The 27,538-nt window shown below is 40.0% G+C and overlaps 1 protein-coding gene across 1 annotated transcript in view; it reads right to left on the bottom strand.

Moving 5' to 3' along the window:
- Positions 1–217: 217 nt before the first annotated feature.
- LOC100552943 (vesicular inhibitory amino acid transporter) overlaps positions 218–27,538 on the bottom strand; it is a 34,851-nt gene continuing 7,530 nt past the window's right edge. Inside the window, exon 2 of the mRNA XM_008118977.3 lies at positions 218–6,160. Within this exon, the coding sequence (XP_008117184.2) occupies positions 5,027–6,160 (1,134 nt within the window). The 3' untranslated portion in view covers positions 218–5,026. The remainder of the gene's footprint in view (positions 6,161–27,538) is intronic.

The following is a 27,538-nucleotide window of genomic DNA, read 5'->3' as shown; positions in this document are numbered from 1 at the left end:
GACCAAGAGCAAGAAAAGGCTTTGAAAGTTTTTTTTTTTAAACTATAGTTTATGAATCCCTAGGTATCAGTGGATCAGAAATGGGAATTAGGTTGTTAACTGCCATTATCCCACAACACATCAACAGCACTTGGAGCTCATGGGCAAAGAAGGGGAAGGGAGAAAACAGAAGGAGAGGGAAAAGGAGGCGGTGAAAGCAAAACAAACTGCAAAGCGATCAGTTTGCCACATTTGGTTTTAATATTGTAGTTCTGGGGGGCTTTTTCAGTCTTCAACCCTTGCAAGCCCCAAATTGCCACCATAGGGAACTTCGCATTGCTGTGGCAAAGTCTGGTGGTATGGGAAATAAAGTATTGAGGAATTGGTGGTACTTAAGGTAAAGGATCAAGGTTTTCCTCTGACGTTAAGTCCAGTCATGTCTGACTCTGGGGGTTGGAGATTGCATTGTTCTGTTTTATTATACCACATTAATTTTTATATATTCAGATTTTAGTGTTTTTGAATACTTGGAGCCAGATTGTATTCATTTTCATGGCTGACCGCAACACAATAATGATGATAATAATAATAATAATAATAATAATAATAATAATAATAATAATGATAATAATGATAGTAATAATAATGACTTTGGTAATACACAGTGCTTCACTCCCTTCTCAGCTTCCTTTCTGGAAGAATCCTTTCTTGGGAGGTGTTAGCTGGCCCTGATTGTTTCCTTTGTGGAATTTCCAATTTCCCTGCTTTCAGACTGTTGGTCTTTATTTACTGTCCTGGTTTTAGAGATTATATTGTTCTGCATTATTCTATCCCAGTAATTATTTCATATTAAAGTAGAATCTCACTTATCCAACATTCGCTTATACAATGTTCAGGATTATCCAACACAGTCTGCCTTTTCATAATCAATGTTTTTGTAGTCAGTGTTTTAAATTCATTGTGATATTTTAGTGCTAAATTTGTAAATACAGTACAGTAGAGTCTCACTTATCCAACATAAACGGGCTGGCAGAATGTTGGATAAGCAAATATGTTGGATAATAAGGAGGCATTAAGGAAAAGCCTATTAAACATCAAATTAGGTTATGATTTTACAAATGAAGCACCAAAACATCATGTTAGACAACAAATTTGGCAGAAAAAGTAGTTCAATATGCAGTAATGCTATGTAGTAATTACTGTATTTATGAATTTAGCACCAAAATATCATGATATATTGAAAACATTGACTACAAAAATGCATTGGATAATCCAGAACGTTGGATAAGCGAGTGTTGGATAAGTGAGACTCTACTGTAATTACTACATAGCATTACTGTGCATGGAACTACTTTTTCTGTCAAATTTGTTGTATAATATGATGTTTTGGTGCTTAATTTGTATAACGATTACCTAATTTGATGTTTAATCGGCTTTTCCTGAATCCCTTCTTATTATCCAACATATTCACTTATCCTGCTGGCCTGTTTATGTTGGATAAGTGAGACTCTACTGTATATATTATCTGATTAGAACTGGATGATATGAGGCCCCTTCTTCACAGCTGTATAAAATGCACACTGAAGTGGATTATATGGCAGTGTGGAGTCAAGATAATCCAGTGCAAAGCAGATAATATAAGATTATAAATGGGTTATATAGCTGTGTAGAAGGGCCTTGAGTCTATACTGCCATATAATCCAGTGCAAATTAGATAATCTGTGGAAGAAGCCTAAGTGAGGCCTAAGTCTGCCTGTCCCCTACTGAACCCTGGCTGTCCCTTGGTTGCTAGGAGACCAAGTGGGCAGGGATTAGCCCTCTAAACTGGCAGCAATTGGATAAAAAAAATTATTGCTCTCCCTCTAATTAGGACTTTATTTTTCTTTTCTTTTTGTTGTATCAACCTAGAGGCATGGATGATGGGTTGTGTTGTCAAATTTCGAGGTTGTGGGGCCTGTGGTTTTGCTGTTTTGTGAGTCGCCGTGATGCCATCACTCATTTATATATATAGATTTGAAAAAAATATTTTGAGTATTTGGAAGGTTTTTTGGGGAGGGGGGCTGTAGCCTGCAAAAGGTCCTAGCAGACCACTAGCCAGCCACCCACTTCTGTTCTAAGGGGTCACTCATTACCTATCCATCACTCAGATTACATAGCTATGGACTTACACTCATGTGTTCCATAACTTATTTTCAAAACTGGGCTTGAATGAGAAAATGCTCAAGCAACTTACAGACCTCAGATTATTCAACTGCTATTTCTAATTCTATGCATGTTTTACCTTTGTAGATTGTGGGTAACACGTGAAAGTAATGAGCAGAAATAGTTCACTCATGCACTCTTCATTTAATGTCATTTAAAAAAAGCATAGATTCGGTTTGTTGATGAATTTCAGAGGACATTAATAGTTTCAAAACAATTTATAGAAGTATCTGTTCATGATGTTTCCGTTGAGGTAAGAAAACCCCACATTTTGGGTCTGGAGGTAAATAATCATATCAAAACAAACAATATAGAAGCTACTTTACAAACAATCAAACATTTAAAACAAACAATAATGAGATTGTTTTACTAAACAAACATTTTTAAATGAAATATTTTCTCTGAATTGTCTGATAATCTGTATCATCTAATGGGTGCAATAGTAACCTTTCATTTGAACTGCAGAAATACGGCACAAGACTTACATATTTTTGCTTTCAGTCTTCAACAGTCGTGTTGAACAGAATGATTCCACTAAAAAGTGTGACATATTTAAAAGCAAAATGTAAGGACAGAAAAAGTGGGGAAATGAATAAAATCAAAATATGTGGTCTCCACACTATGTTATATGTACAAATGCAAGTATTCACAAGTTTTTTTTTCTTTAAAAAAAATCCATTTCAGGGGAAGCAATTAAGAATAGAGAGGCAGCATGTTTATGTTTAACCCTTTCCAACCATCTGCTTTTCTGCTCCAAATCAGCTCCTCCCAGCTATTATTCCCATATGGGCTTTCAAGTATAAGACTAATACTGATTCAGTCTGAAGCGCTGAATTGGCAGATGAAGAAAGTCTTACTTAACACTCCCCATTTGCTCCTTCAGTCCAGATAATTCAACTCCAGCAACCAAAGGCAGGTTTTCCTAGGGAAAAATCATGTGATTCAGATACAGACATTTATGTTTTATAAAATAGGTATGGTAAATCCATGTCACAGCTGGGCATATTAATACACTTTTATGCTCTCCATTTCTCTGTCACAGTAAAAATGACAATTGACATTTTTGGTATTTTAGACCCTAGGAACACAGTGGCTCCCAAATTACAGTCCTCTAGGTGTTTTGCACTTCATCTCCCAGAAGCCTCAGCTTCTTTGGCCAATGATCAGGGTTTCTGGGAGCTGAAGGCCAAAATACCTGGAAGATTGGAGTTTTAGAAACACTGTTGTAACATGATGTCATGAAGACCTGGCTAAGGCACAGAGACAGGTCTTATTTGCTGCTTCCCTATCATGGGTTACAGTATCTCTCTTTCACGTTCCATCCAGATAGACCAAATGTGTCATTCCAATAATGGGCTGTTGTACTTCCTTCTCTCCGCCTTCCCAATATCCAAATGACATTTAGATAATCACAGGCTACTTCACTTCATTTCCTGATTTTTTGTCTCCTTTTTAAATTTTGTGTCCCTGTTTAACACTAGGCTTAAAATCCTTAGGAGACCATTCATTTCAATGCGATTTCCTGCTTCTTGGCAGGGGGTTGGACTGGATGGCCCATGAGGTCTCTTCCAACTCTACTATTCTATGATTCTATGAATTCATTTGGGGGCAACTGATAGTACTATGAGCTGGGGTATTAATGATGTCTTTCCTAACGTTTCCTTCCATCTCCAGTTGTACTTATAGTTTGGAATTGTCACCTTCTCCTCCGTCTAAGGTTCCTGTGTTTATTATTGTTGCTGTGGTTGTTACTTAAACTCACTGTAGTGTTAGCATAAAGGTGGCAAGGTAAAATTCCCTTCTAGTCAGTACAATAATTGTCTTGTAATACTTTCACTTCCAGTTTTCTTCTACACTACCCTCATTCATACAGCTTCTATGGTGTTCTTCCCCAATGCCTTTTCTTAAAACAAGAAACTCTTTATATATTAATACTAGATAACCAGTCAAAAATGTGAAAGGGTGTAATTGGAACTGTTAAAGAGTGAAACTGAGATAAGAGGGCAGGGGAGATTATCTAATTTTGGAATCTCACACTAATGTGGGGATATTTTTTTAAAAATGAAGAGTCATGGTGAAGTCATTCCATGGCAATAGCATAAGTACGCAAGGTGGTAGGCATAAGCAGTGGTTTCCCAACCTGGTTTTAGCTTGCTGATCTGGCACTAATATGGGAAGGATTTTTAAAAGGAGGAACAAAAGGTATAACTCCATGCCATCTGAAGAATTTTTTGTAAAAAAAGTCAAGAGGAAATATAGTATTTGGAAGAGGAAATAACAAGAAACAACATTAAGTACCAGAGAAGGAGCAGTGCATACTTGAATAATACGAATTGCTAAGAGTAGCCTCAGCAGATGACAGGCATAGCCATGTCAGGATGTGAAAGGGATGATACTATGCTGTTAGATACCAGTCTCATTTTGGATTTGTTTTGTTCTATGATATCACACAGACATTCAATAACTCTCTTGAATGTGAAATTGATCATTAAGATATCTTCATGCATATATGGATATCTCGGATTGGATTTAGTAAGTGTTAGTCATACTTTAGTCCCACTGAAATTAAACTATTCGTTTGCCATTACAACCTTGCTCTGTTGCTTTCAGTGGGACCAAACCTTGACTGAAATTCTCTGGTCAAGAAGCTACTGTTTAGTCCCAACTAAAGAGATCCGTTGAATCAGTTGTTGAATCATGCATCAAGACACGGGTAAATCCCAGTGATTCAGTGATTCTGCTTTAGTCGGGAATAACATTTAGTTATCTAAGGTTCAGTTTTCTGTTGTGCTTTTTTGTTGTATTGAGCCAAATGTTGAGGGGCTTCAATGTAGTCTTGTGGCTTTTATTCAAGTGCTTTTAACACACCTTTTACTGAACAAACAAGGCCAGCTACACAACAAAGGATGCCCAGGATAAACATAGAAATATCTGCACATTTCTCCAGGAACATTAACTTTTCCCATTTAAGCTTTAAATGGAAAAGGGAAGGAAGCAGGAAGGACACTACAGCACCCGTTATACTGCCAGTTAAACCCATCAGAAGGGCAAAATGTGGCACAAACAGAGCCATCAGCAGAGTTAACAGGAGGAGGGAACTTTTTAAAATAACAGCAAGCCAATGAGATTTGTGGCTTGGCCATATGTAACCATGCAAAAGCTCTGTGACAGCAAAGAAGGGCAAAGGGTAAGACAGAAGGGCCTTGAATAAGAGACACAAATTCACCAGGGTCTGTAATGATGATGGAAGGTTGTCAGTAATAACTTCCTTTGTCTCTTCACCCCATGTCAGAAATGCCGCGAGTGCAAAGGCTGTCTTGAAGACACAAGCCAAGAAGTGAGTCCAGTTCAACATAGATCTGCATTCTCCAGGGTTTTTCATATTTCCTTCAAGGCTGGGAAGAAAAATTTGTGATGTGTAGCTAAAAATGATGACTCCAACTGCAACCAGAAAACTCTCAAACTGCACAGAGAGGCTCAATCTTGACCAGGACCAACGGTGTATTTGGGTCAGACAATAAGTTATTACTACAAAGATAATAACAAAATGAACCAAAGAGCAGAGCAAGCTAAGCTTGGATACAATTTTGAGGGTTTTGATAAATACACAAGGCAGCAGGCCTACGAATGCAATTACCGACCAGGTTTTCTCCGTCAGGGGTAGAGCTGGAAAGCTATGTGACAGCAAGTTCCCACTAACAACCAAATACAAAATGCATGTCATGATCAGTTCCGTCACCTGGGTCACATTGACAACTCTGCCACCAAGTTTCGGAAATAGCTTTCTGCAGCAGGCGTTGGCGATGTCTTCATATGTGCCTCTCACTCTCACAAGCTGCCCATCTTCATTTTCTTCATACAGGCAAGCGATTAGAATTTTGCCAGTGTAGCAACAGCAAACTGCAGCCAGGATAATAAGAAGCAGCCCACTGTATCCACTGTGGAGTATAGCATATGGCAAACCTAGAACAAAAATACCCTAGAGACAAAAATAGAGAGGACAAAAAACCCAATGAAAAATGTTTACTAGAAACAAACCCATTCAAACCTACAGCTGTCAACGGCTACCTTTTGCTAATTGCACAGGAGGATCACTGTTACATCAACCTGTCTCAGTAAATAAGAGTTGCCAAAAATGTGTATATTCATGATGAATGAAGTTAGCAGGAAAAATAACTGCTGGCAGGAGCACAGACACCCAGACAAGACAGGAAATAGAAGACAAGCAAATGGTAAAGACAAGCGCTTATTAAATATCAAGTGCCAATGTGAATGCAGTCACACTTGTGAAAGGCTCTGGAGCAGTTATTTAATCAATGTGTCTACTAATGTTCAATAGTGGTTCAATAATGATAAAATCAAAGAGCTTGAGCTGCCCCTACATATTTCCTGCAAATAGGGAGATGGCATTTTTAGTAGCAATACTGGATAAATAATTAAACATGCATGATTCCTCTCATATGTCTAACCTGGAAATACTTTTTCTTTCTGTATTTGCATGGATAACACAGCCTGACGCAAAAGAAAATGGGTGTCTTAGTTTTTAGGCCTGTTCATGTGGTTATTTGGGGCACTGGTTCAGAAAATTGCATTGGATAGACCGCATCAGCTCTAATTTCTTAGATATAGTTATCATGATTTTATAAAGCCATTGTCCTCCCAACCCTGCTCTACGCCTGCGAAACGTGGACTGTGTACAGATGTCACACCAAACTCCTGGAGCATTTCCATCAGCGTTGCCTCAGGAAAATCCTGCAAATCTCTTGGGAAGACAGGCGGACAAATGTCAGCGTGCTTGAGGAAGCAAAGACCACCAGCATTGAAGCGATGCTCCTACGCCATCAACTCCGCTGGACTGGCCACGTTGTCCGAATGCCTGATCACCGGCTCCCAAAGCAGTTACTCTACTCCGAACTCAAGAATGGGAAACAGAATGTTGGTGGGCAGGAAAAGAGATTTAAAGATGGGCTCAAAGCCAACCTTAAAAACTGTGGCATAGACACTGAGAACTGGGAAGCCCTGGCCCTTGAGCGCTCTAATTGGAGGTCAGCTGTGACCAGCAGTGCTGCGGAGTTCGAAGAGGCACAAACGGAGGGCTTAAGGGAGAAACGTGCCAAGAGGAAGGAGCGTCAAGCTAACCCCGACCGGGACCGCCTTCCACCTGGAAACCAATGTCCTCACTGCGGGAGAATATGCGGGTCAAGAATCGGTCTCTTCAGCCACCTAAGAACACACACCCAAGATGGAAGACAATCGTCCTCGAGCTACGAGGGATCGCCTAAGTAAGTAAGTATCATGATTTTCTATGGGCAAGCAGATGATGACAGGTAGATGCCATATGTTCTGTATCACAAAAACTAGAGCTGATAGGGGGAAACTGGTGCCATTTTTGGAATCAGCAGGTCAAATATACACAGAAACAAGGCTAACATTTGAGGCACCAAAATGTGTGTTGGCCAGTGATAATTGAAAGGAGAAATTCCTCTTTTGGCTTACTCCAGGCAGCAATAAACATAACCCATTTTGTTCTCTCTCATTGGGAAAGCAGCCATTCCTTTACATACAATTGGAGTAACAATATTATTTCATTGCTTTTTGTATGGAGGTAAAGGTCCATTTAATTCCAGTTCTCTAACTTCCCAAAGCCTGCATGGCCCTGCTCAGCAGAGCAAATATAATTGAAAACATATCCAGTTGCACGGGTTCCACTATTTGTCCATCTCAGACTGGGGCAGCTTTATAGGGTTTCTAGGATCTCAGCTCTTGCAATCTCATCCAAGACTCAGCCACCTTGAGTCCCCACAAAGAGGAAGGTGGGATATCAATAACATTAAAAATAATCCATGGGACCATATGAATAAAAATGAGATGCTTACCACTCAGTTCTAATTCTGTATGTAATGCAAAGGTGGGTAAAACAGTTTCTGAGACTGTTTTGTGGCCCTCATTCTTTCTACATGCTCTGTATTGCCCCTTTCTTGGCAAATATGCAGAAAGGTGAATTCCCTCTCCAGAAAGTCTCCAGTAGTGACAATTCATTTTTTTTTAATCAAGAAATTTTTTGCAATGTTTAACATTAAAAAAAACCCATTAATACCCTCTCACTGCCCCAATTTGACTGGAACATTCTCAATAAATAAATTATTTCAGTGGTTCTCAACCTCAGGTCCCCAGATGTTTTTGGCCTACAACTCCCAGAAATCCCAACTAGTTTACCAGCTGTTTGGATTTCTGGTAGTTGAAAGCCAAAAGCATCTGGGGACCCCAGGTTGAGAACCAGTTCTTTACTTTTTGAGCTACCTCCAAAATCTCCCAGTTTCTCACCTCCTTCCACTAACGTTAACTGTGCAAACTGAGTTCAAAGTAAAAAAGTAGTTTGAGATGAGAGGGGGTGACAGAATCTTGCTCTTCCCAATAGGCTTGCAAAAGCAAACTATGGTATTCTCACCTGCATTGTGTTTTCTTCCTCATTAATAATTGTTGTCTTCTTGCTCATACTGTGATGTCATTTGGATATATGTGTCCTGGCTTTTATTTTTGAAATGTTGGAGGATATGCTTATTTAAGATTGAGAATGGATTTTCAGCCACTTCTGTGCATGTCTATGTGTGCCTGTTACGTCATTTTTGGCAGTTGGTACAGCCAAAGCAGAAAACCGGGCACTGCACGTTCTGCAATGCCCTGGACAAGAAAGGAAACACTATCAGCTGTATTTTTAGGATTATTTGTGCTGGAATTCATTGCTTAAAAATGATTCTTTAAATAACAAATTTAAACAACCTCTATCTATCTCTCTGTCTAATCAACAGTGGTACATACCTTTTAGAAGCTGGGTGGATCAAACAGTGCCATGCACAATGTCCTATTCCCATTGCCATTGAATTCACAATAATACAAACATTGCTAAACAACAGCCATGCAGTTTTTAAAATTCCATTTTAGATAAACAGTTTTATTTGCATTTCCCATGTATAACCAAATTTGGAAATAAGTCATCGACTCTTGCCAGTGTTTCTAATGTCATGAAAGATAACTGAAAGAAAGAAAAAGAGGATGAGATCATTAGGTTTAGTGTACTTTGCTATAACAGTAGACATGTAAAGTAATGAGTTGTGATCCTCTAGACCAGTGGTTCCCAACCTGCGGGTTCCCAGGTGTTTTGGCTTACAACTCCCAGAAATCCCAGCCAAATCCCAGCTGTTGGGATTTCTAGGAGTTAAAGGCCAAAATATCTGAGGACCCACAGGTTGAGAACCACTGATCTAGACCTCAGCCAACCAATTTTCCTGATACTTCTGCCTCTGAGTTGAAATAGGCCTGCTAGTCTGAAGTTGATTACCCAACATGGCTGTTTCTGCCAATAGGATCCACTCTTCTTTTAATGCCCTTTTCATTATAAAACTGCCATTTTGTCGGCGTCTCAGCCCAGCATTGCTGCTGCTCCTCTTCCTCCTTCCTAAACAGCTTGCTAGCTATATCAGATCTCAATGACAGATTAAAAAGGGCTCCTTTCATGGTTTGAGTAGAAGAAGAAATTTCAGCAAGTGCTGCTTGTTAGCTGATTGTATGACAATCAACACCTGCTGTAATTTCTTCTTCTATCTAATCATTAAAGGTAAAGAAACCTCCTCTTGTTTTCAGTCTTCCAACTCTACATTAGAAATCTTATAGGGCATTATTATAAAAAATCTGCTCCTTATGAAAGGAGTTTTGGAGCCTGGGGCAACTACCTAGAAGGTCATCTCCTGTGCTTCTGGATGTTCCCATGAAGTTGGTAGTATGGAGAAAAAGGATCTCAAAGGATAGGCAGTCTCAAATGGGGTAATACAGTCCTTTATATAATGCAGTTACCTGGACCATATAGAGTCATAACCAGAACCTTGAACTGTGCCCAACAACAGCAAATGGAACTGTTGCCAAAGGGGCTTTTTGCACTCACTGTATCCAACCCTGACGGGCTGAAATTCTTTGGACCAGCTCAAGTGTCTGAGTGCTTTTTGATAACAGCCTCACTTAGAGCACATTACAATAATTCAAATGGGTGCATCATGGTCAGATTAAATATCTCCATGGCAGGCCAGGCATTTGTTTCTGTACCTAGACTAGGAAAATGGTTCCAAATCTGCTATTTCACAGCCTCAGTGAAATAAAAGACTGAACACACAATGAAACTAAGGGGAACAAAAATTCAGTGAGTTAAAAGAAATTTATTTACCAAACACAATGATGTAAGCTTGGTACCATTAACCTCCCCAGTGTTCTTCAGTTGTTACATCGAAACAATGTATTTTGGTAATCCTAAATGTGTCACTGCAGCTATATGTTAGAGCACCTCTGTGGACCAGCATGAGATGATAAGAAAAAAGAATAAAAACTCCCAGGAGCCACTACAGAAGGTTATTCGATGCGGGAAATATGCTGTCACAAAACATTCAATTGATCACATGTGTCCCATCACATACATTAATGTCATGCATTTATAGAAAATGTATTCTCCTGGTGCTTGCAGGAACACATATGCCTGAAATTAATTTGAAATACCTTGGGCATTACATTTTTTCTTTCATGTCAAATATGAACAAAAGTTGGTATTATCTTGGGTATATCCCAGCTATTACAAAATATTATTAAGTTTTACAAAACAAAACTTCTCTTTTCTCTTTGTTTTGGATTTCTATTTATAGCAAGCAAAGTGCTACGGGAAATTAACAACCCTGTTCCCTTCTTTATTTTAATATGGAGAAAAGCTGTCAGATAATCATGGATCTTGAAATAGTGACTTTGAAGATAAATTCAGCATTGTGATAATTCTAAAGTTGTTTCCCTTTCTGCACTTAAATTATGCAGTTTTGGGGCTTGTTTTGCCAACAAATTATTCAATGTTATTTTCTTTCTTTAAGGGTTTGTTAGTGGAGAATGACTGCAAAATTATTATTTCAAATACAGGGTCCTCTGGCCGGAATCCTGTATCAGCTACTTACCAGTTAAGGATATTTAATTTAATAATCTCTTGCAGCCCTCAAAATCTGATGAAAACATCATTCCCTTATACTGCAATTCCCTAATACTGCAATTGCTGCATGTTGCAAGTCGCTTCTGGTTGTGAGAGAATCAGCTGTCTACAAAGACGTTGCCCAGGGAATGCCTGAAGAGGCTTTTCTCATGTCCTGGCACCATGAGATGCAGAGCCAACCTTAAGAAATGGGGCTACAAAGTGGAATCCACGACCACGACATGCGAGTGTGGAGAAGAGCAAACCACAGACCACTTACTGCAATGCAGCCTGAGTCTTGCCACATGCACAGTGGAGGACCTTCTTACAGCAACACCAGAGGCACTCCAAATGGCCAGCTACTGTCAAAGGACATTTAGTATAATGCCAAGTTCTTGTTGTTCTGTTTTTTTTTTTAATTGTTTTCAAATACATTACAACTTGTACCCTCAGTTCGCTGATGACATGATAAATAAACTGCAATTGCTGGCTGAAGAGGTCTCTTTCAACCCATTATGACCAAGGATACAAAACAGATATATAGAGTTACTCATCTGTAATTGTTTCATATTCACAATCACTATGTAGTCACTACTATTGCCACAATCATAACTCCTCTCCCAAACTCTTTAACTGAGCACCAAGTGCATGGGGAGAAGGATGTGTCCATTCTGCCAGTGACTGCAACATGGATGAATGGCATTTACATGAGGTTTATGGGAGTCAGGTTTGGAGGGGCTACTAATATTTTTTATCATATAAGGTAGGTAAATCACAATTGGATATGTGAGGTTGTTTTGAAAGCTGTTCTTTTTAGTAAAGGTAAAGATTTCCCCTTGACATTAAGTCTAGTCGACTTGGGGTGTAGTGCTCATCTCTACTTCTAAGCCGAAGAGCTGGCATTGTTTGTAGACGTCTCCTAGGTCATGTGGTTGACATGACTGAATGGAGCGTCACTACCTTCCCATCAAAGTGGTACCTATTGACCTACTGATCTATCAATCTCACATTTGTATGCTTTCAAACTATTAGGTTGGCAGAAGCTGGGGCTAACAATGGGAGCTCACCCTGTCCCGTCGATTCAAACCACTGATCGTCTGGTCAACAAGTTCTTCAACTTAGCAGTTTAACCTGCTGCACCATGACTTGTTAACACAAAAAATCATTATTGAATTTCTGACTTCTGTTATGCTATGTTTTTCAGTGGAAAAGTTCAGTTGCACAGATATGCCACTTTTTGGTAGTCAGTGGGTGTGTAATTTGCGTGAAAGATCCAGGACTTTCTGAAGTCTCAGTTGCTACAACAGTAGAATGCCAAATTTTTAAGCAAACCTATCACGGGGTTTTCTTTGTTCAGAAGGCATTTGCCTTTCCTTCTTGAAGGCTGAGAGGTTGTGATCCAGTGGGTTTCCATAGATGAACAGGAATTCAGATTCTAGTTTAGTGAGTCATAGACAAATACTCAAACCACCACACCACACTGATTCCAGTGAATGATCCATACAGACACTGAATAGCCTACTTGGAAGTACCATTAGGAGGCCAACTTCCTCCCTCTCAGGAAAAAGGAGGGGAAGTCGCATTCTCCTTTCACATAGAAACATCATAATCATATAGTGGGGCCCGTGGGGCACCATAATAGTTAATACCATGTTTCCCCGAAAATAAGACAGTGTCTTATATTAATTTTTGCTCCCAAAGATGTGCTAGGTCTGTCAGGACCCAGGCTGCAGAGCACCAATAACCTTACACAGAGGCCAGAATCTATCTAATATCTTTATTATAGAAATATATAAAGTCAATAAAAACAAGTGAAGAATAAAGTTCAGAAGCAGACCTTTCAGATGAGGTCAAATATAGTCCAGAAATGTATTGTCCAATATAAGATATTAGAGTCCAAAGTTATAATCCACTTGACCGAAACACACACTTTGCCAAGCAATAGTGTGGGGAATGACAGAGTCTTTAAGGTCCAATGAAGCTTGACAACAAGGCTGGAAAATAAACTTGATTCTTGGCTAGATCAAAGACTTGAAACGAGGCAAACATGAAACATGAACAGAGTCCAAGGAAGTCCGTGAAACAAGGCAAGGCTGGAAACTTGATCCGGGAAACAAGGAACTGGGGTTACGAAGTCCACACACGATCTCTCTCCACAAGCTGAACAATTGACTCTGCAAAGTTCCCCTTGCGACCCGCACCTATATTGGGTCTCGTTTTCCCACCAACAGAACACTTTCCCTAGAGAACGAGAAGCGAAACCCAACTCTGTCCAGATGCATGACTCCTTAGAATTTCCCAAGGGAAGCAGACCTAATCAGCTAGTTGTTTGGCAGCGATTCTCAGGCTCCGGCGATTAGCCTCTCTGGCTCCTCTATCTCTATTATAATTGTCCCTCCGGGAAAACGGGGGGGGGGGATTCTGCCCAAGGCCTGTTTGGCTACATTCTTGAGGACAAACATCCTCCAGGTGGAGAGGCTCCGATTCTGGCTGAAACGGCGGAAATCCCATGTTTTCCTCTTCGTCTGCCACAATAGTACTAGGAACAGGACTACAAGGCCCATGAGTCATCACAGGTCTTATTTTCAGGGGATGTCTTATTTTTCCATAAAGAAGAATTCACATTTATTGTTGAACAAAAAATGAACATTTATTATATACTGTACAGTAGTTGTCATCACAAACCAGCATAATCAGACAAACAGTGAATCCTATAAAGAATTTATTGTTACTACCATTATTTCCATGTACAACTGGAATGTACATTTACCAATCCTGAATGCTCTGGTGTTCTGTTTGGCAGGCACTGGGCATGCTTCCAAACAAAAACTTTGCTAGGTCTTACTTTCGGAGGCGGCCTTATATTTAGCAATTCAGCAAAACTTCCACTAGGTCTTATTTTTTGGGGATGTCTTATTTTCAGGGAAACAGGGTAGCTATTGAGATTAGGAAGTTTCCATTCCCCTGGTGATATATTATCCCACATCCCTGGTTTACACATATGTATTTATTACAAGCCACTTCATACATCTGATAAAAGTGTGCTTTAATAAATAAAAGCTTGTGTCATAATTCCAAAACTTTGGATATCCCTGTCTCAATAGGCTACAGTGGCAGCTTTTAAAATTACATTTCTTCTGCTTCCTGTTTAGGCAGAAAGTTGCTCTTGAATCACGGAGCCATAAAATCATAGAGTTGGGTCATCAAGTCCAATTCCTTGGTCAATGCAGTATCTCCAGGAAATTGCTTATCGAAGGTGTGCAGGGAAAGAAACCACACCACCTTTCTGTGTAATTTGTCCCATTGCCTAACATCTCACTGTAAATAAGTCACTTCTATGATGTTATGTATTTATATTTTAATATATTTCTTAATTTTAAGCCTTATTGGTTTTAATTGCTGCTAACAGCCCTGAGTAGTGTGCAAACCTATGGGATTTGCAAAAACAAATGGAATAGAAAATAGATATCAGTCCTTAAGGTACCACAGATTATGTTTGCATTTATTCATAAAGAAGTTGTGCTAAATGGTCCCCTAGAATTCCTGCCAAGATGCTGGATCATTATCCCTTCACATAACTCATACATATGATAATTGTGGCATTGACATATGACAATTAAGTTCCTAAGAGCTTTCTAAAACAGAAAGCAGAATATATATTTAGTACTAGTAATCTAGTATTTAGTGCCTGCAAACATGAGAAAATACCACATTGGTGGCAAATTAATAATTGGGTTTGTCACTAATATTTAGAAGAGGGTTTAGGGATTATTTAGACATTTCACTGAGCAAATGTAGAGGAGGGAGTGATATTATATCTGTTGTTCCATTATAATCCAATTTATGCACATTCCACACAGTTTCTGAAAGAGCCTACACACATATGCAACTATACAACTTTAATATACATAGGCTCTGCCTACAGGCCTTTTCACAGTATTCATCTACAATACTAGCATTTCAGTTTAACTGCATTTTTTCATATCCAAGACACGTTTCAAATAAGGGATGCTCAACCTGTATTCATTTTTGAAGACAGAAAGCAAGTTCAGCTTTCTGCCATACAGCTCTGCTGACCGCATTTGGGAGAATTAAAATGGCTCACTGGCCATAAAGCTGTGGGGTGGGTGCAACATATTTTCAGCCTCCAGTGAATTAAACAAGAACAATGCTTGCTTAATTTTCATGTGCTAAAATTAAAGAAGCCTAAACATTTGTCTCGCATTTATCTCTGGGAAAAAATGATGTCATTTAAGACAGTGAGATTCTCCCCTCCCTTCTTCATTTGTTCTCATAGTGAGAAAATGTGGTAGAAAAACAAGGTTTATTTCCTCCATATAGCTCCAGGGGTAAGCATTTCATCCAGCTCACTACCTCTGAGACTTAGGGTGCGATTTGTCATCTTGTGTAATAAGTGTTTAGGGCATTTGAGTTTCTGGAATAGGTCTATTTGTCCATTCAAGCAAAACACTGATTTTTTCAAGAGAGAATCTTTGGCATTGTTGGATTTATGCATCTAGTGACGCATGATAGATTAGCCATGGATGTATGGCAAGCAAGAGCACAGCCTTCTGAATATCCATGCGCTGTAAAGACCAATCATGTGCAATTGTGATAACTAAAGTGAGTAGTTTTCTGTACTGAAACCATTAGAATATTGCTAAACTGTAGGGTTGTGGATTTCCAAATCTATATTTCTAAACACTAGGGGTCACTCTTTGGTTTAATGTTTTGGTCATTGCCCGGTACCCACTGACATCTTAAGCAGAAAGTTTTCTGTGTAAAGAAAAAATAAAGTGTTGGCTATACAAAGTTTTAGCCTTTGGCTAACAATCATAGTGGAACAACAACTACTTTCTTTTTGCATTTATTCATCAAAATATTTCTTTGAAAAGCTAATTGTTAAAAGAAACAATTTGTACAAAAAGGAAAAAAGGAAAAGGAAAATTTAATTATTACAATATCGATCTCAGACAATTGGATACAAATATATTTCAGATTTGTGTGAATGTATTGACTGTGGTTAATCCATCCCACTTAACAGTATTCCTTGTAGTCTACCATATATACTTATGTATAGGTCAACTTCAGGTATAAGCTGAGAGCAGGTTTGGTGGCCAAAATTATGGATTTTAATATGACCTGTGGATAAGGTAAGGGTTCTTCTACCGATAGGGGAAAGTACTAATGCTGACTGAGAGGGCCTCTCTGCCACCATTTCTTTGCCAAGGCATTAAAAGGGACAGAAGTGGCACCACAGCAGAGAGAGTAGAGGTAGTTTGTGCTTGTCTTAGGTTCTCCCAGGATGGACTAAGTTCTTGCCTTTTGCAACTCTACTCAGAGAAGGGAAATGTTCCTTTCAAAATAAGTATACTATATCCCCTCTTATGCCATGGAGCCAAATCGGCCCCCTTATTTTCCAAAGGAGTAGGTGGCAATGAAGTGAGTGAGACGGAGACTAGAGTGATGTTGGCAGAAGACTTGAAGAGAATCTGACTGAGCATGGGCTAGAGTGTATTTAAAAGCCTACTCCATAGCAATACGGACAGCAAAGAAATTATTTTTGCTGCCAGCATTCCATCTTGCATTTGGATGAATGGATTTATGCATTTTATATTTTTAAGTTTGGTATACTGTTTCATGTGTTTCATGCCTAATGTAAATTGTTTTTAACTGCTTTATGTTTTACTGGATTGTATTGTTGTTTATTGGCACTGAATTTTTGCCAGATCTGTAAGCTGCCTTGAGTCCCTTCGGATGAGAAAGGCGGGATAGAAATGATGTAAATAAATAAATAAATCTGCAAAGAACTGCCCAACAGAGCTGTTTCAAATGTTCAAAGCACTATTGCATACTGGTCCTCAAGGGGAAAAAGCTGACCACTCAACAGCCCACTGTGAAGAATTTACATGGAATTTTGAAAAATCGTTCAGACCTGCTCCAACTTGGATACTGTTGTCAATATAGTTCCAGTGGATGTAACCTTCTCTTGCTTGTCCATGTTGATAGATACTTTTCAATTTGTGTAGGATGTGAACAGGATCCTTGGAGAGATAAGAGCTACCACATGTGTTCTAGATCCTTGCCCTTCCTGGCTAAGCAAAAAGACCAGGAGAGAACTAGCAGAGTAGGTGAAGGTGGGGGGTCAATGCCTCCTTAGAACAAGGCTAAATTCCAGCTTGCCTAAAGGAAGCAGTCATGAGGCCCATATTTTAAAAAGCCACCCTGAACTCCTCTATAATGGACAGTTATTATCCAGTGTCCAATCTTCTGTTTTTGGACAAGGTATTGGAGTATGTGGTAGCCTCCCAACTCCAGGGATTTCTGGATGAAACGAATTCTCCAAATCTATCTCAATTTGGTTTCAGGCCTAGTTAAGGAACAAAGAGAGCTTTGGATGCCTTTGTGGATGACTTATCCAGAGAAATAGATAGGGGAAATGTGTTCCTGTTGGTTCTCCTGTATCTCGCAGTGGCTTTCAATACCATCATCTGTGGTATCCTTCTGATCTGCCTCACTGATATGAAATTTGAAGGTGCTATTTTACAATTGCTCCATTCCTTCCTGGAGGGGTATACCCAGAAGATGGTATTGGGGGACTCCTGTTCAAACCCCTGGCTGGTGACCTATGGAGTTCCTTAGGATTCTGTTTTGTCCACCATGCTGTTTAACATCTACCTGAAACCACTGGTAGAGATCATATGGAGGTTGGAGTGCAATGTCATCTATATGCAGATGACACCCAGTTTACTACTCTTCCCCAAGGAAGCTATCCTGGTGCTAAACCAGTGTCTGTCATCAGTAATTGACCGAATGAGAGCAAACAAACTGAAACCTAATTCAGACAATACAGAAGTTCTTCTGGTCAGTCTAAAGGGATCCAGCCTGAACTGAAGAATCAGGTCCACAGTTTGAGGTACTCCCGCACTTGACATTGAATCTTAAGGCCCAGGTTTTGGCGGTGGGTTTTGCAAATTTAAAACTGGTGTATCAGCTGCAGGGCTGGCCCAAGGTAATTTTCAAGTATAGGCGAACAGAATTTTGGCGCCCCGCCAAACCAATCACTGAAAAATAAAAGCATTGGATAAGCGAAAATGTTGGTTAATAAGGAGGGATTAAGGAAAAGCCTAAATAAAGAACAACACTCTGAAAACAGGGGAAATCCAGACAGGAAACAATCAGGGGCAGCTAATGTCAGGACCCAGGCTGCAGAGCACCAATAACCATGCACAGAGACCAGAATCTATCTAATATCTTTATTAAAGGAATATATAAAGTCAATAAAAACTGGTGAAGAATAAAGTTCAGAAGTAGACCTTTCAGGAAAGGTCAAATATAGTCCAGGAAATTAATGTCCAATATGAGATATTAGAGTCCAAAGTTATAATCCAATAACCGAAACACACACTTGCCGAGCAAAGTGTGGGGAAATGACAGGGTCCTTTAGTCCAATAGAGCTTGACAACAAGGCTGGAGAGCAAAATAGATTCTTGGCAAACAAGGCTTGGTTCAAGGCAACAAGAAGCAAGAGACGAGAACAGGGTCCGTGGCAAGGTCCGTGGCAAGGTCCGGGGAAACAAGGCAGAGTTGGAACAAGGAACAAGAGTAGCGTAGTCCACACACGATCTCACTCCCGAAGCTGACGAATTGACTCCGCAAGGATTCCCTTGCGGTTAAACACCTATATAGGATCTTGTTTTCCCGCCAAGGAACACTTTCCCTGGGGAACAAGAAGTGAAACCCATACTGTGTCCAGATGCATGACTCCTTAAGATTTCCCAAGGGAAACAGGCTTAATCAGCTAATTGTCTGGCAGCAATTCTGGCGCTTCTGCGATTCGCCTCCCTAGCGCCTCTATCTCGATTATAATTATCCCGGCGAGAAAACGGGGGAGATTTCTGCTCAAGGCTTGTTTGGCTGACTTCTTGTGGGCAAACATCTTGCAGGTGCAAGGGCTCCAATTCTGGCTGAAACGGTGGGAAACCCAAGTTGTCCTCTTCATCTGCCACAATAGTACTAGGAACGGGACTACATGGCCCATGAGTCATCACAGCTAACACCTCCCAACCAAGGATGCCCCCAGGGAGGAAGCAGCCAGGCTTTGAATCTGCAAGGCCATTAAATGCTAATCAAGCTGGCCAATTGCAACATTCACACTAGTCTCAAACAGACAAGAGCTCTTTCTCCCAACCTGGACATTATTGCACAGATATACAAACCCCACTTGCCAAGTTTCCAACAGACCTCACAACCTCTGAGGATGCCTGCCATAGATGTGGGCAAAACGTCACAAGATAATGCTTCTGGAATGGCCAGACAGCCCGGAAAACTCACAACAACCCAATTCCAATTAAATCCATAAAACATATAAAACCATTTGTATACCACCAGCATCCAGGACAGAGAGCATCATAGGAGGAAGTTGGCCTTAGAGGACCTACAAATTGCTAGAGGAAACATTTTAATTCAATCTGTAAATGATCAAATCTGCAACAAACAAATAAACAAACAATCAAACCCACAATGGCAGAAGGACAATTGCATTTTGGCATTCACACAACTCCCTTACTAAGTAGGCCATTGTGATTTACTCTGTATTGCAAATTGGGGCAATAAGGGGATGATGCACTTAAGATCAAGGGGAAGGAATGTGATGGAGGGTCACCTTTTGGATTTTGAATATATATCTATATGTGTGTATAACATTAAAAATCTATTTAAATGTATAGTCCACTGTTTTCTCAGTCCTGGGACTCTGCTATTGTTATCATCAACCTGCTCTTATCTCGACTGAGATGCAAAGTGCCTCACAACACTTAAAAAAACAGTGCAGTTTTAAACCCACAGCACACAACTATTAAAATATAATTAAACACACCAGTCAATTAAAATCCCTTAAAGCATTTAAAATTAAAATAATCAAAATATCCTAGAGCACCTCCCGGGTGTGCTCCGAAAGGCAGCTTCTGGAAGCTTCAACCAGCAGCAGGCAGCCTCCTGGAGACCGCGCACACCATTGCTTCTGGCGGGATACAGCTTTCCACGCCGGCCGGAAGGTGGGCCCACGCTGGCCGGAAGGCCCAGTGCTACAGAAGCGTTCCCGTGAAGCTTCCTGGAAAGGCAAATCCCGCCTTTCCAGGAAGCTTCACAGGACGCTTCTGCAGCACCGCCCACCCGTACTGTGATTGCTCGCGCCACCAGCGTGCATCCGTCACTCAGTCTTGCAGCAGAAAGCCCCTCCTTTGGGTGGGCGGCGCAGTCCCGTGAAGCTACCTGGGAGAAGGAGGCACGGGGGTGTGTGCGCGTGCGCATGGGGGGGGGTGCGCACACACGGGAGCTCCAAAATGGCACCACAGGCAACTGCCTAGTTTGCCTTATGGGTGAACCACCCCTGGTCAGCTGTGCCCATTCCTTGAGACACCCGATCAAGCAATGGTGATACATACCTTTATTATATACCATTTGGATTACTGTAATGGGCTACTACTATTCAAGAGTGTTCGGAAATGTCTGCTGGTCCAAAGAGCTACAGCCAAATTGTTAACCAGGGCTGAGTAAAGGAAACTCACAACCTCCCTGCTGCAACAGCTCCAGTGGCTGCCAGTATATTTCCAGGCATATTTCAAAGTGCTGGACATGACCTTTAAAGCCCTATATGGCTCAGGTTGAGGCAATTTAGTAAACCACATCTTCCAGTACAAATCTGCCTGGGCCCTGAGATCCTCGGGAGAGGCACCTCTCTCAGTCCCACCACCATTGCAAGATCAGGTAGGCTTTTAAAGAATAATACACTTTAAAGACTGAAACAGAGGATGCTGACAGATGTTTATGTATTTTAATATATTTTAGTGATTTTATAGAATCATAGACTCATAAACTCATAGAATCAAAGAGTTGGAAGAGACCACATGGGTCACCTCGTCCAACTCCCTGCCATGTAGGAAAAGCACAATCAAAATGCCCCTGACAGATAGCCATCTAACTTCTGTTAAAAGCTTCCAAGGAAGGAGCTTCCACCACACTCTGAAGCAGAGAGTTCCACTGCTGAACAGCTCTTACAGTCAGGAAGTTCTTCCTAATGTTCAGGTGGAATCTTCTTTCCTGTAATTTGAACCCATTGCTCTGAGTCCTAGTTTCCAGGGCAGCAGAAATCAAGCCTGCTCCCTCTTCCTTATATCATTTCACATATTTATACATAGCTATAATGTATTGTCTCAGCCTTCTCTTCTGCAGGCTAAACAGACCCAGTTCTTTAAGACATCCTCATAGGGCATGGTCTCCAGACCCTTGATTATTTTAGTTGCCCTCTTCTGGACACCCTCCAGCTTGTGTCTATATCTCTTTTAAACTGTGGTGCCCAAAACTGGACATAGTATTCCAGGTAAGATCTAAGAAGCACCATGACTTCCCTTGTCTAGACACTATACTCCTTTGGTACAGCCCAAAATCCCATTGGCTTTTTAAGCTGCTGCATCACACAGTTGGCTCATGTTCAACTTTCCAAAAAGATTCCAATATCTTTTTCAGACATACTGTTATCGAGCCAGGTGTCACCCATCCTGTATCTTTGCATTTCATTTTTTTCTGCCTACATTTTCTTGTTGAAATTCAGTTTGTTAGTTTTGGCCCATCTCACTAATCTGTCAAGGACATTTTGAATTCTAATCCTGTCCTCTGGAATATTTGCTATCCCTCCTAATTTGGTGCCATCTGCAAACCATTGAATGCCGCTTTGAATCCCACCAATGGGAGAAAAGTGGAATAACAATAAATCATCATCATCATTTTCATCATCTTCATCTTGATAAGCATGTCCTCCTAACATTCATCTAAATCATTAATAAAGGTATCAAACAGTACTGGGCCCAGTACTGAACCCTGCGGCACTCCACTGGTCACTTCTTTCCAGGATGAAGTGGAACCATTGGTGAGCACTCTTTGGGTTCAGTCACTTAACCAATTACAGATCCATCTAACAGTAGCATTGTTTAGCCCACATTTGACTACAGTAGAGTCTCACTTATCCAAGCCTCGCTTATCCAAGCTTCTGGATTATCCAAGCCATTTTTGTAGTCAATGTTTTCAATATATCATGATATTTTGGTGCTAAATTCGTAAATACAGTAATTACAACATAACATTATTGCATACTGAACTACTTTTTCTGGCAAATTCGTTGTATAACATGATGTTTTGGTGCTTAATTTGTAAAATCATAACCTAATTTGATGTTTAATAGGCTTTTCCTTAATTCCTCCTTATTATCCAAGATATTCGCTTATCCAAGCTTCTGCCGGCCCATTTAGCTTGGATAAGTGAGACTCTACTGTAATTTGCTTGCAAGAAGGTCATGGAGGACCTTGTTGAAGGCCTTACTGAAATCAAGATATGTTACATTTCCTGCCTCTACCAAGCTTGTGACTCTATTTTAAAAAGAGATAAGATTAGTCTGGCATGACCATGTTGACTTTTTAGTAATCACAGCATTCTTTTCAAAGTGATTGCAGACTGCTTCTTTATTTATTTATTCATTTATTTATTTACAATACTTTCACCCCACCTTTCTCAACCCCGGAGGGGACTCAACATGGCAGCAATTAAATGCCTTTAAAACAGAGTACAAAAACAACCAATTTAATAAAATAAAATATTAAAATTCAATTTTAAAACAATTAAAAGCATTAAACTCCATACAAAAGGGTAAATTATGTGATCTATTAATTTCAAAATGGAGTTTGTCTAAGCTGAATGGTAAACCTACTCTCCCAAACACTTAACCTGTTCAGTGGGATGAAGTCCTTAAAGTACATGTTTACATTTTAAAGAAAATTAAAAACATATGATTATAGTTCAAAATAAATAAATAGGGTGTACACACAACAATTTAAAAGCATTTAAAAAGGCTATGTCTTTTCAGTGAGCATAAGGCACCTACCAATATGATAAGAAATATCAAAAGCCAGAAATATTTTGGTGCCATGCCATTATGTACTGCAGTGACTTAGCTACTGTTGCTAAGAATAACTACATAAAAGATAGCTACATGAACCACCATGTGAGATATTTGAGGTCTGCCTTGAAAGCTTTGTAGTTCCTGTTGAACAGAAGGAGAAAAATCTGGGTGCATAACCTTTAAAAAAATCTGGAGGGGGTTGTACAAAGGGATTAAAATGTACCTCCCTGCTTCCTGAAGCATAACACTTACAGCATGATAATACCTTCACAGGATACTGTTTTAATTTTATTAATGGGATTACAGCTTAAACTAGTGAGTAGGGAGGAACATGAGGCTGGATTCTTACATCCGTGTTATGTACTAATTGTTGTACCTTTCAGGTTCCACACAATTTAAAAAAAACAAAACAAACAAACAACCTGGTTGGTCAAAGTGAAAAAGTGGAAGTGGAAAGTGGAAGTGGAGGTTTGGGATACCAGCAAACAAATATGCCCAGACCTCTTTAAATGCATGGCCACATGGACAATTGTGTGGAAACCAACTGACTCTTTTTTCTCCTACTCACACAAAGTATATTTCAGCTTGTTCATAGGATTCTGTATCAGTTCCCACAAAGCCGGGTCTTTCCGAATGCTTGCAAGGAAGCTGATAGAACATGAATAGATTTTAAGGCAACCCTCTCTCCCCATTAAATTCCTGGCCTGTATGTCCACTGCCCTGATCTCAGAGTGAGGGAAGAATGGACAAGTCTGCTGGACTTAACCCCCTCCTAACTGCTATTCCCTTTCTCTTGAGCATCCTGATTTGTTTAGATTTTAGACTTAAAGGCAGGAAGCTGACAAATTAAAAATTTGTAAACTATTCTGGTAGCCCTTGTAGCTGAATGGGGAATAAATAAATATAGTGTTGGAAAATGAACTACGCTTAGCAATCAAGAGTGAAGAATGCCTTACAATGCACAGTACTAATAGGATTAGATAGTTTGAGCGACCTGATATCCTCCCTCTATGCTTATGTCTCCCAACCCCTCTATGATGTAGACTGATACTCTTAGGGACTAATACTCTTCTTCTTCCCATGAATTCTTTATTGACTTTTCAAGATGTAGCTAGGTTAGATTAGCACCTTGAGTTACTAGTGTCCTATTTTAGAATGGAGTTTCTACAATAAAGCTTAGTTTCTTTCTCCAAGCCATTGGCGTGTTTCCTCCTTAAATCAAGATCTCTAACCATTGCATGTACTCTAATAGATTGACAGATAGATCAATAGAGATTGCAAGTGTCAGAGAATGCAAGGAGAAGAAAGTGGAAGAGGAAGTTCTGCTCATGATAGGAGAGATAACTTTTTAAAGAAAAAAAAACCTAATGTGTTAGTCTTTCCATCAATGATAGGCAGATCCAAAAGTCTAGAGCAGTGGTTTTGGCCTTCAACTCCCAGAAATCCTAGCAACTGGTAAACTGCCTGGGAGTTGTAGGCCAAAACACCTGGGGACTCAGATTGAGAACCACTGATCTAGAGGGCCACAACACAGCCTCCCAGTCTGTCCCAGTCCCATTTGGGGAGCTGGAAATGATGTTATTTGGTTACTTTGGGTGATATTTCCCCTAGTTAAATAAAAGTATTTTGGACATATCACAATGCATATTTATGGCCCGAACAGAGATGGGGGTAAGGACGGGGGGAGGTGCAAGTGAATGTTGGAGTAGGTAGAAGTCTCAAGTGACTGTATAATTTCCCCTGCTTTCCCATTTTTTTAATAAAAATTTTTTAAAAACACACATTACTTTGTTTTATTTTTTGCCAGCATAAATCTTCCCAGCTTTTGGGCTCTATGGAGCTGCCACTGTCAGTGCAATTTAGTTTGCTAACATGAGGACACACCTCCTGGCCAATCTGTAGCTGAGGCTTTGAGGGACAGGGTTCTCAAGCATCATCTTGCTTTAGTTTTATAGCCCAGAGCAGTGCTTCCCAACCTTTGGTCTTCCAGATGTTTTGGACTTCAGTTCCCATAATTCCTAACAGCTGGTAAATCAGCTGGGATTCCTGGGAGTTGAAGTCCTGGGAGTTGAAGTCCAAAACACCTGGGGTTGGGAACTATTGGCCTAGAGAAAAGAAGAGCTATCACCCTCTCAGACTTTGAGCAAACTCACTGAAGGTCAAAAGTCTTCCAAAATATTGTCCTGAAGCTCTTTATATCAGTAGGTAAAGGTAAAGGTATTCCCCTGACATTAAGTCTAGTCGTGTCTAACTCTGGGGGTTGGTGCTCATCTCCATTTCTAAGCTGGAGAGCTGGCATTGTCCATAGACACCTCCAAGGTCATGTGGCTGGCATGACTGCATGTAGCGCCATTACCTTCCTGCCGGAGTGGTACCTATTGATCTACTCACATTTGCATGTTTTGAACTGCCAGGTTGGCAGAAGATGGGGCTAACAGCAGGAGCTTACCCCGCTCCCTGGATTCGAACCACCAACTTTTCAGTCAGCAAGTTCAGCAGCTCAACAGTTTAACCCGCTGCGCCATCAGGGGCTCCTTATATCAGTAGGAATGCGAAAAGATATTTGAAACTATTTGGAAAATGAGGCACAATACCTGAGAGTTAGGAAATACCAAGGAGAAGAATATTGAAGATACAAGAACCTTTGTGATTTGGAACATAGGCCTATTTAGCACTACACAATTACACATCTGCATGATAGTGCATCCCCACTTTAACTGTCACAAATGCCTCCTATGGAAACAAATTCCTACATTTTTCTAATTTGTTTGTTCTTTCTTTATTAATAATATTTGCCATTTTTACTGCACGTTAATTTGACTTGCCCTAGTTTTCACCTGTGAAATACTGAATGATATAAATTATTTTAATCCACTCTCCTTTGCCTTCATTCTTACTGGTGGGTGCTATGGAGATGTGACACGTAGCTTTTAGCCACATCCATTACCAAGCAATGATCTCTTAATTAAGTCCTACAACTAGTCTGCATAAGTAATCAACTAGTGCTTTCCACTGAAATTAGAAATTTTATTATATCTAGCACTACACAATTACCATAAACAACAACAACATTTACCATATTCATTTGCTGTGATCTCCCATACCAATGACCTACAATTTCAGTGCCATAGACCACTGAAGGAAGTGAGTAATAAAAAGGCAGAATTCTCTTTGTAATTCCACCCCACCCTTCACCCCAAAAATGTAAATGTTGGGAAAGAAAATGTAATAAACTATGCTGCTATCAACATTTCATCCAATTCAGTTGAGGAGAGAACGTGTTTACTAGAAATATTTGTACTCAATTTTGAATATAATTGGAATGCCTTTTTATTCCGTATGGACCCCAAAGTAATACACCTTTCTCACTTTTACTTCCCACACAATCCTGATTATAAAACTTTTCCAATTTAATTTTTATAACAGTTTTTTTTTTTTGGGGGGGGGGGGAGGAGAACAGATTTCAAATGTAACTTGAAACTGCTACCTCTAATTGCTATGCAAAACACTGTTGCCCTTTCCTCCGGGTAGGGCAAAACAACTGTGTCATTCTCATTTGTAACACTCAGTTTCTACCAGTAAAGAGGATTCTGATTGCTTTAATCATTCTTCTGAGGTCTGCAAAGTTCCAATTCATTATTATTTCATACAGGCTTTTCTATCATCACCCCATATTTGTCACTGCTTTCAAAAGAAAGAAAAAACAGAATTCCATAAATGAAGACCTAGGGGAAAATAATGTTCATCCTGCAGGAAAAAAACTATACAATTTAAAAACAACAAGATTGTAACCTAACAGAATGGGAAATAATGCTTATTCCTAATGGAACAAGCATGTAGTCCGTTGTGTGTTTGTGTACACATAAAGATTATAGTGTACAACAGCTGTACCATCATCACCAAAATATTGTGGTGGCGGTGGTGGTATTGGTGTGCTTTTGATAACAGGTCTTCATGCTCATAAACTGAATAATGTGTACAAAAATTGAACATGTGATAAACATACTATGCTCAGAAGGGAAGGGAAGATAATATGGAAGCTGCTGCTGGCTAGGTTTCCACATTATCTCCCATGAAGAAATGAAGGGCACTCAACCTACAGTTTCATTCTATGACAATATTGTCATTCTTGTCACAGAATAGACATAAACATTAGAACTGACATGGAGCCAGCCGGGGCAAGACGAAAAGGCCTCCGCTTTTAATTTGCTGCCTGTCATCTCTGACCCTAGGACTATCGTTCAGAGTAGAGAGGAGGACCAGCCTGCTGTGATATGGACATTCCCCCTCACTTGGTCCTCTCACTATTCTTCATATTGATGAGCACAAAACTAGCGAGACAATCATAATGTCATAATGTAAGCATGGCTATCAAGGTTTAATATGAGAAAGACTTCACCAGGATATAACCT

Source organism: Anolis carolinensis, chromosome 1 (assembly GCF_035594765.1).
Source record: "Anolis carolinensis isolate JA03-04 chromosome 1, rAnoCar3.1.pri, whole genome shotgun sequence".
NCBI lineage: Eukaryota > Metazoa > Chordata > Lepidosauria > Squamata > Dactyloidae > Anolis > Anolis carolinensis.
The sequence above is the reverse complement of the archived record's forward strand: the minus strand, read 5'-3'. Positions and strand labels throughout refer to the sequence as shown.